The sequence below is a fragment of the Cebus imitator genome, unplaced genomic scaffold (genome assembly GCF_001604975.1).
Source record: "Cebus imitator isolate Cc_AM_T3 unplaced genomic scaffold, Cebus_imitator-1.0 Scaffold934, whole genome shotgun sequence".
In the NCBI taxonomy this organism is placed as follows: Eukaryota; Metazoa; Chordata; class Mammalia; order Primates; family Cebidae; genus Cebus; species Cebus imitator.
This window is the reverse complement of record NW_016108249.1, coordinates 5530-15152: the sequence shown is the minus strand read 5'-3', so window position 1 is coordinate 15152 and position 9623 is coordinate 5530. Positions and strand designations below refer to the sequence as shown.

The window sequence follows — 9623 nt, the reverse complement described above, 5'->3', positions numbered from 1 at the left end:
TAGTAAAAGTTTCCTCTTTAGTAAAATGCTAATAAAAGTGCTTACTCTGCCTCCCAAGATTGTGGCAAAGTTATGACGCAAGGCTTTTAAACTGTAATGCTGAACAAACGTAAGGGATTGATATATACCTTGAGATATTTTGGACAAAGTTCTAACCTTACTTTTATAAAATATGCTTTCCCTCACCCGCCTGCAGTCGGGTTAATAATGCCCAGCATTAATTAATAGGAAATAAAATCAAAAGATACGTCCCCGAATACACGTAGCTGACGATCGGAGACCAGCACCCGCAGACCTGACCTGGATAATTCCCTGGAGTTCACCTCTAGCGGCCCCCTCCCCTTGGAGCCGCGCAAGCGTACACTGACTTTGCTCCTCTCTAGTGCCCCCGCCTCCAACAGCCGCCCCCCCAACCCTCCGTCTGCTCAACACGCAGGCGCGTCTCCTCAAATCCGGTCCGTACACCCTTCCTCTTTCTCTTCATTTCGTTCCCCCTCCTCTTGCAGCAACTAAGCAGGTTCAAACTCTTCTCCAGGAGAGTGGCGGCGATCGCGAGGTCACGTGATGAGCATCCTGCTGCCCAACATGGCGGAGTTCGACACCATCTCGGAACTGGGAGAGGAGGAAGAAGAAGCGGCAACGTCGTCGTCGTCGCCGTCGTCGTCGTCGTCGGTATCTGGGCCCGACGATGACGAGGACGATGAGGAGGAAGAGGAGGAGGAAGAAGAAGAGGAGGAGGAAGAAGAGGAGGAAGAGGAAGAGGAGGCGCCGCCCCCGCCTCGGGTTGTGAGCGAGGAGCATCTGCGGAGATATGCTCCGGACCCTGTATTAGTGCGGGGAGCCGGCCACATCACTGTGTAAGCGACAGGGGGTCTTGGGTCTTGAAAACCCTGAGATTTGGCAACAGAGGAATGAGAGGTGATCGAGGGGCGTCTGGAGTGGGGGAGGGTTGACCGAGGCGTACAGTTAGGAAAGGACACCTGGTCTAAATGAGGAAACCATGGGTGGATACGTGTGAAGGAAGTGAGGAGAATGTACCTATGATGCGCCAATGCCAGGTAAAGTGTGAATATAGGAGAAAGGAGTTAGGGATTGGGAGCCAGAGTGATTGAAGTAGGGGTGAGTCTCCTTTCTTGTATGTATGCTGGCAAGTGAACAGTCCCTAAACTGCAGGATGTACCAGAGGGATTTTTGCTGACAAGATTGATATTTAGTGGGAAACGGCGATTGCTGTAACATGTAACAAGAACTAGGCTTGCATTCTTCAAACATTATGTATTTTGTGAATAATAATAGAATATCCATGAATAGTAATATTGATTCATTTTTTCCTATCTAATCCTTCCTTATATATCAGTCGATTAGAGGTTGAGGTTGAGAGGCAGCTATGGAAAGTAGAAAGAGCAATGGATTGAGTCAGGGCTCTTAGATGCTAGTTCCAGTTTTGCTTCTTACTGGCCCTGTGACCTTGGTCAGGTTGCTTTTTCTCGTTTCTGCACCTTGATTTCTTCATCATTAAATGAAGAAACCATCATTTGGAGTAGATGGTTTCTAAAGCTTTTCAGTTATGAGATAATGTACCTCCAAGGGATTTTGTATGCCCAAATACGAAATATACAGGCATCAAACGTATATGGAAATTAGTTCTTTGGGAGCTGAGGATGATTTCTTGAAAATTTATCCAGGGTGGTTTTTTTAAAAAATTGAAATCCTGAGAAAAAAAATTGAATATTTGAGAAAATAAAATGGGGAGGGACTTCATAACATACCTACAAAGCAAAAATGCAGATGTTTCCCTGGGCTGTAAAGAGTGCTTCCTCATTTTTATTTGCTTGGACCATAACTATTTGGAAGTTTGCATATTGTGTCATGTTCATCCTCTTTGCTATGTTTTACTGCGTTTTCAAAATAGATTGTTGTTTGTTATTATGTCATGCTTCCTCTGATTTTGATAATGGCTAACGCCCCTTTGACTTTCAGTTGAGTTCATGTTATATTAAATCGTATATGTACGACCTCCCTTATCATATAAGCTTTAATTTTTAACATACTGATTATTATTTTTTTTTTTTTGAGATGGACTCTCGATCTGTAGCCCAGGCTGGAGTGCAGTGGCGAGATCTTGGCTCACTGCAATCTCTGCCTCCCAGGTTCAAGAGATTCTCCTGCCTCAGGCTCCCGAGTAGCTGGGACTACAGGCTGGCCATGTTGAGTATTTTACTTGTGATATACTTTTGTCATCTTTGCATCAAATATATTAAGAAATATTTTGAAATTGTGGAAGGATGTGGGGAGGGGTTTAGAACTGCTTTTTGATTACGAAATTTAAAGACAATTTTTTTCGGTCCAAGAATTTTGCAGATAGCCTACACTGTGATGCCAGCTTACTGCACTGTTTTACTTCCATTTTTTTTGTCACCAGGGAGACAATTTATTACTCAAACTAATTATGATTCTGGTACCAAAGGTTACTTTTATGCAGATTGTGTTAAATGACCCTTTAGTCCATAATTTTATACTCCAACATTCTACCTTCACATTGTTTTGCAAAATTCAGGCAAAGGAGAAGGACCAAGAAAATCATATTTAATTACCTGAAATTTATTTGTGGTTCCATTCTACCCTGCACACAACCATGGTGAAATACTTACCAACCTGTTTTCTTCATTAGAAGAAGAACACTGACACTTGCCATGCCCAGGCCTTTGTGATTGGTATAATGTCCTTCTCAGCTTAAACTTTTGTAATTAGGAGAGTGTGGGTGGTACTGTTGGTATTTATTGACTGAAACCAAAACCTAAAAAGCAGCAAACCAGTACTGGAATCACTAACCAATGTATGTACTTTGGAAACTTAGTTTTATTGTACACGTTCTCACACCTAGAAATCACATATGACATTAAATGTCTTGAGATTTGAAAGAGATTACATGTCTAGGAGAAAATTTTACTGGATCTGAGCAATGAATCTTTCTGTGGTAGTAAAGCCTTCCTTATATCAGGTACAGTAAAATCCTTATGAAATAGGTAATCTTATTCCGAGACTTCTAAAATCTTATTCTGAGACTTCTAAAATATCAGCTTCTGTTTATTTTTTTTTTCTGGTGTAGGAGTGTTAGAGATGCCCTAAATTATATACCCTATCTGAAAGAAATGTTTAATATCCTCTCCCAGCCCTGATTTTTTTTTCCATTCTTTGTACAGTCTTCTATTGTATGGAGCATTTTGTTTCTTCTCAAAGTTTAAAATTTGAGAGCCCTCACCTCAAACTCAGTATATTTTAAGCCCAACATCCCTCTCCACATTGCCTGTGCTTTCCATTTGTTTCATTTCTTTCCTTGATGCCACCATTCTAATCTCCCAGAGTAGCATTTAAAATCTTTGAGTCATTTTGACTCTTCCTTCTCCTTGAATTGCCCTGTGTCAGTCTGCCCCAGAATTATGTCATCATAGTTTCTGAAATATCTCTTAGATTTTTCATTTTCTCATTCCTATTTGGCACCACTCTAGTTTGGGTTGCCATCATCTCCTGCTTGAATCATTGCCACAATCTGCTGCCTCTCCCTACTCCAGTCCATCCTGTGTGCTTGTGCCAAACTGATTTTCTTAAAACACAGCTTAATCATGTCACTTTCCTGCTGAAAATCTGCATTGGATCTTAATTAGCTCTGAGTTTCTATGCCATCTTCCTTCAGTCGGAGTTCAAGGAGACCCTCCATTTGTCCAATGGTCACCTACCTGTCCACTTGTGCCTTCCATTCCCTTCTCTTCCAGCCTCCTCCCAGGTCTTGCTCCACCAGGCCACCCATCTCTCCAGTATTACCTCTCTACTGGCTCAGCCTGTAACCATATTCAGTCTCTAATGTTTTAAAAAATAAAATAAGACAAAAGCCTTCCTATGCCTGTGTTCCCTTTAGCTACTATCCAATTTCTCTTTCTTAGCCTTTCAATTTCTAAAAAGTAGCTACATTCACCATATCCATTTTCTCTTTACCCGTCTCTGATCTGGATTCTGCTAACAAAACCACAAAGGAGCTATCATTAGTTAATATCACTGTGACCCTCTTGTTGCTAAATTAGTGAACATCTTTCATTCCCTATCCTTCAGGTTCTGTCTGCTGCATTTGACACTTATGATGATTTCTTCTTTTTTAGAAGCTTCTACTCCAGGACTCAAACACAGACCTTCAGAGGCAAGGCAGGTCACAAAAACTACTGCAGTGTAGGGAGAGATGGGGGTTTAGTTGAACTGAAAGGTGTATATCCCAACTAATGGTATTCAAATTCTAATTAAGAAAAAAACATTTTGCTAGCCATAAAAAACACAGAACTCCTTGGCCACTTCACTCTCCTGGTGTTCCTTTTATTTTTCTGGCAGTTTCTTAACTGTTCATTCATGGGCTTCCCTTCCTCTCTTGACCCTTATTTAAGGGTCAAGCAATCTCTAGAGTTTTGTTCTCAGCCTACTACTCTTCTTATTCCCTACTCTCCCTAGATGGCTTCATCTTACCTCTCATAGATTCAGTTATCGTATGGCTCCCAAATAGGGATTTCTTTACCAGACTCTGCTTGGGCTCTTACCCGGGCTTCTTCACTCAATAGCCTACTGTTACCTTAAATTTTACATAAACAAAACATCCCCCTTACACCCCCCTCATACCCCCACCCCCAAATGCTCCAAAAAGCCCTCCTATTTCTGTATTCACAACCTCAGTTGAATGTACCTCCACCTATCCCATTAAAGCATGCTTGGTTCTCCTCAGTCACACTTCCCACTGCTAAGCAATTAGCAAATATCAACAATATATGGCTTAAGAATTTCTTCTTTTCCTCCCTACCACCACTTCATTGATTCAAGACCCTTTCATTACCGTAACTAGTTATCTTGACTTCATCCTCACATCTATCCTCCAGCCTGCTGCTAGATTAATACACAAAAAGTACAGATCTAATCAAACCACTTTTCCTGCTTAAGATTATCTTGTGGTTTTTCCCTTCACCTGCTAGATAAGAGTCTAAGCTCCATAACAGAGCATACAGAACTGTGCATCTATCAGCCTAAACTTTTACCACTTCCCTTACTGCTTGTATATTCCTGTTCACAGAATGCTGGGTTTTTAAAATCTCATTGCCTCTGCTCAATCTGGGGCCTCCACCTAAAATGCTAATATTCACCTCCTGTTTCCCTGGCTCCAGTTTCCCTGGCTCTCTGTATGTCACCACCTTCTTCTGCAAATCTTCTTTGCCCCCACTAAATTGTAATTTGCAATGACAAGAACAATTTCTGATTCCCTCTGAATCCTCAGTGCACAGCACAGTGCCTGACATGAAGTGAGTTGAATGAATATTGGTTCACTTTAGTAACACTCAGTATGCCCACATAGTACAAACTATACTAGAAGCCCTCAACAAATATGTTAGTTGTATCATGCTGTGGAGAGCACTTGTTTTTGAACATAGATGTATATGAATACAACAGTATCATCAGTACCAGTATCACCAGTGATGGCGTTTATGGCATGAGCTTACCTCTGAAAGCTTTGTTAAGCTAGCCCCTATGTGTCAGAGTATGCTTGTCTACTGGTATTATCTTAATGTTTTGGGTTTCTAGTTACTTTAACAAGATACTAGTCTTTTAACATGAAATCATTATAATTTCTTAAGAAGTAGAATGACCTAATCATACTACTTGTATTTCCAATTCTGAGATGATGGTTATAAATGGATATCAGGAGATTTTTTTCCGAATTTTCAAAAATATGGTTAAATTAACTTACAGATTTGAGATTATAGAAACAGAAATAATGTCACTTGGGAGTATTGTGCTTCAAAAATACTATACATCTGAATAATACAACAGTTTCACATTTTGTCTTTTTTTTTAGGATAAATATTTGGATCTAATGTATTGAAATACAGAAAAAATATTATATCACATGAGGTTTTTCCTTATAGACCACCCTCTTTATATTACTTAAAATATATAGATATTTATCATTGATATTACACCTGCATAAAAATTAGTAGAGACAACATATTACTAATTCTCAGAGGCTCATAAAATTCTCATTAAAATTAATCTAAGAAAGCTGAAGTTATTAGATTATAGAATTGAAAAAGATGGCTAATTTTACCAAACAGTACATTTCTCCAAAAACTTAGCACAACAAATATTAATACTTCTCAAATCAGGGAATGGAATGCCTTTTCTGTAACAGTTGTCTGAGAAATTACAGTGATGCATTGTTAATTTGTTTTTATATAAGATGATTTTTTTTTTAAGGTTTTAGGATTTGGAAATATTGAAGCCATGGTAACTTGCCATTATATAGTGTGGTAAGACACTTTTTCCATATGAAATATTAAAGAAATTCAACTAGAATCTTTAAAAGATATCTTTTTATTTTATGGCATAGCCATTTACTTGGTGTAGCAAATACAGTTCAGTGCACATGCTTCAGAATCAGTATTACTACAAGTGCATAGTTTTCTAGTGAAGTCGTGTCTTGTTGGCGGAATTTTACTACATTTTCTCAAACAAACAGAGTACATGAACTTTAATTTGTGCAAGATTTTGAAAGGCTGGTATATAGCCATTTTCAAAAATGAAAAATGATGAGAGGTATAGGGAGGGAGAGAAAAGGGAAGAACAGCTAAGAGTATATATCGTTTGCCTCGGTTTCCTTCAGAGAATTTGTCTAAGAAATTAAAAATTTTGGCATTGACAACACTTGACGCAGAAAATGCAATCATTGAGAACTACCAGCTGAGTCAGATTCAAACATACAATAGATTCTATAGTGAATGAAGTTGATAAAATGATAGTGTGAGCACTTCTCAAGTGTCTGTTTAGCCCCGCATCTTGGCTAATTTCTATCACTGATCAGTAATAAGTAGATGAGTTTGTCTACCCTCTCTGGACTCATAATTCTTAATGGTTTGTTTATGAAACCTAACTGAAGTGTTTATTCAGCAGCAGCCACTTCAACATTTTCCTAGTAGCTACTAAGTGAAATGTACCTAAGTTTAAGTATATTTTTTTTAGTGTGCTGAGTCTATAAAGGGGAAAGTTAAGGAAAAAAAGTATCTTATAGGCAAGAACAAGATTGCTCCTGCCTGTTAGCCAAAACTATGAAAGTATGAAGCCTACTTTGCCTTTCTTCATACTTTTTTATATGTATATATGTAGTTCATAAGGGAGTATTTTAAGAAGTAAAGCAACAATTTAGTTACCATTTCTAATGTACTTTTTATATTTTAGAAAAGGAAATCCCTTTATATATTTGAGAAGAAAGTAATGTGAATATAGCAAGTATTTCTCTAGAACTTGAGCACTGGGCTAAACACTGTGAAGAACATAGAGAAAATAGAGTATAGGCTTTGCTTTACAAAGCTAACAGGAAAATTGCCTTTAAGATATTGATATGGAGCAGCAAGGAAAAAAGACAACATTTTGTTAACTGTTGAAATATATAGTACACATTAAAAGTGGCCATGAGTATTCAGAGAAAGAAGGAATCCACGAAGGCTTGGGCATTCAAGGTATTACAGCAGGGATTGGAACTTGACTTGAGCCTTAAAGGCTGTCTAGGACTTGGACTTCAGAGGGGAAGCAAGGGGAACCACATGAGCAAGGACAAGAGCCAACGTAGCAGTGACAACGGGAAGGAAGAAATCATTATGAGAATAATTTGAAAGGAGCAAATAACAGGATTTAGAGACCACCTGGCTGTAAGCAAGATGCAAAACATAGGAGAGGGAGGGTGCGAATATGATATCAAGGTATATAGGTTAAAGGAAGAGACTGAATTTGAAAGGGGGAACCAGGTTCCAAGAAAATGTAACATTTAATTTTAGACAAGTTTCACTTAAGGTGGTATTATTTTGTAGTGAAATGTCCAAAAAGAAAATTCCAGTATACTATTAAAGATGAGGGATCAGAGCATATATGAAAAGATATCACTAGAGATATAGATTTGATGATCATTAGAAGAGAAATGATTGTCAAAGCTGTCAAATACAGATGAACTGTTATACTTTGCTTAGAAAGAAAAGCAGAAGACTAAATGCTAAATTTTGGAAGAAGTATAGAGTCTGAGGGCAGAATGAAAGAATGGGAGTGTTATTTTCACATACTTTGCAATTGAGACCAGAAAGACTTGTAGGTCTTTCTGCAGAGTGAGCGGGTCCTACAGAGTGAGTGAGAAACTTACTGCTAGATCAGAAATGTTTGCCTCTTGGAGTAAAAGTGTTTCTTTGAGATGAGTTGTAGAGGAGGCACCTTTTATTCAACTTTTCTTTGTTTCTAAACTGTGTTTCCCATATTGTTTTAGGCACCTTTTATTCAACTTTTCTTTGTTTCTAAACTGTGTTTCCCATATTATTTTCAGCCTTTTGCTTATAATTAGAAATTGTGAGAAGCTTCATTTAGTGTTTAAAAATGTGGGGAGATAAATCAGACTTAATATGTATGTAAGATAAATTCACTTAAAAGTATGGGCCAAATAGCAAAACTAGGACCAGATGAAACATGTAGTCATTTTTTAAAAACATGTACTTGGTCTCTTGTGTGTGTCTGTTTTATTCCATTAGAATAAATGTGTCCTTCATGCAAATGCAAAGCATTTCTTCCTGATTAAATTGTAGATGTAGACTTTAAAAAAAGAAGAATGGTAGTGTTAGGAAGGGAATGGTCAACAGGGTCACAGCTGCAAACAAAGTCAAGAGAAAAAGTTCTGCGAAGACGTTGAATTTGGCAATAAATAAGACAAGATGAACTTGTCACTGTGTAAATTTACTGAATAAGAGATTGTCAGCAAAATGACAGTATCAAAAATCAAGTTTCAAAATTTCTTAAGAAAGGAAATATTAGGGAAATGGAAGCAGTGAACAGTTCTTTTGTCTGGTGATAAGTGAAAAGAGGGAATAGCAAAGCTAAGAATTTTTAAAACAATAAAAATATTCTATACATTTTGTAGGATATATCTGTCTGTATTGACTGCATATTTGATATCTAGTAAGGGAATGACAGCTGGGAAAAGCTAAATTAGCAGCAATTGCTAATCAAGGTAGGAACATGTTATCGATGTTGCATCTAAAAGGCATTTAGACAAAATGTGGAAATAGAAGTCTACTTAAAATGTATCATATCTACTTTCTAAAAATGAAAACTCCATCTATATTTTTGTACAATAAGAATTTACTCTGTGTAATAATGAATTGCATCTTGTCACAAAATAAAATTACTACTTAACTAGCTAAATAGATTTAAATGAAATGTTTCTTACACTATTAAATATTTGTTATTGATTGCTGTTAGCAAATCATTACAAATGTTTAATACTAGAATGTCAATTTCTCAAGCAGCAGATGAAGATTGCTATAAAAATTTATGCATAATGGTGTCCCATCTTGTTTTCAGTTAACTATACTCTTGTGTCTGTGTATTGACTTAAAGGGAACATGTATTTGCATATTATATTTTCATTATTTGTTGTACTGATACCTGAACAGAATTAATGAAGGATTTTTTTAATGTAGTTAAGATCTTTTTCCAATAGCTAATTAATTTACTCGACTATTTTAAAATACAGAATTTGTTTTTTGGATTTTTTTTTTTTTTTT

At 37.3% G+C, this 9623-nt stretch overlaps 1 protein-coding gene across 1 annotated transcript; it reads left to right on the top strand.

Annotated features, from left to right (window-relative positions):
• The first annotated feature begins 416 nt into the window (after positions 1–416).
• On the top strand, positions 417–7477 carry CHIC1 (cysteine rich hydrophobic domain 1). Its single transcript, XM_017521011.2, has one exon. The coding sequence runs from the start codon at positions 565–567 to the stop codon at positions 859–861; it is 297 nt and encodes a 98-aa protein (XP_017376500.1). The 5' UTR covers positions 417–564; the 3' UTR covers positions 862–7477.
• Positions 7478–9623: the final 2146 nt, after the last annotated feature.

Bases quoted from the DNA above. Each gene is read 5' to 3' on its own strand.
- CHIC1 (XM_017521011.2), top strand. From the start codon at position 565: ATGAGCATCCTGCTGCCCAACATGGCGGAGTTCGACACCATCTCGGAA.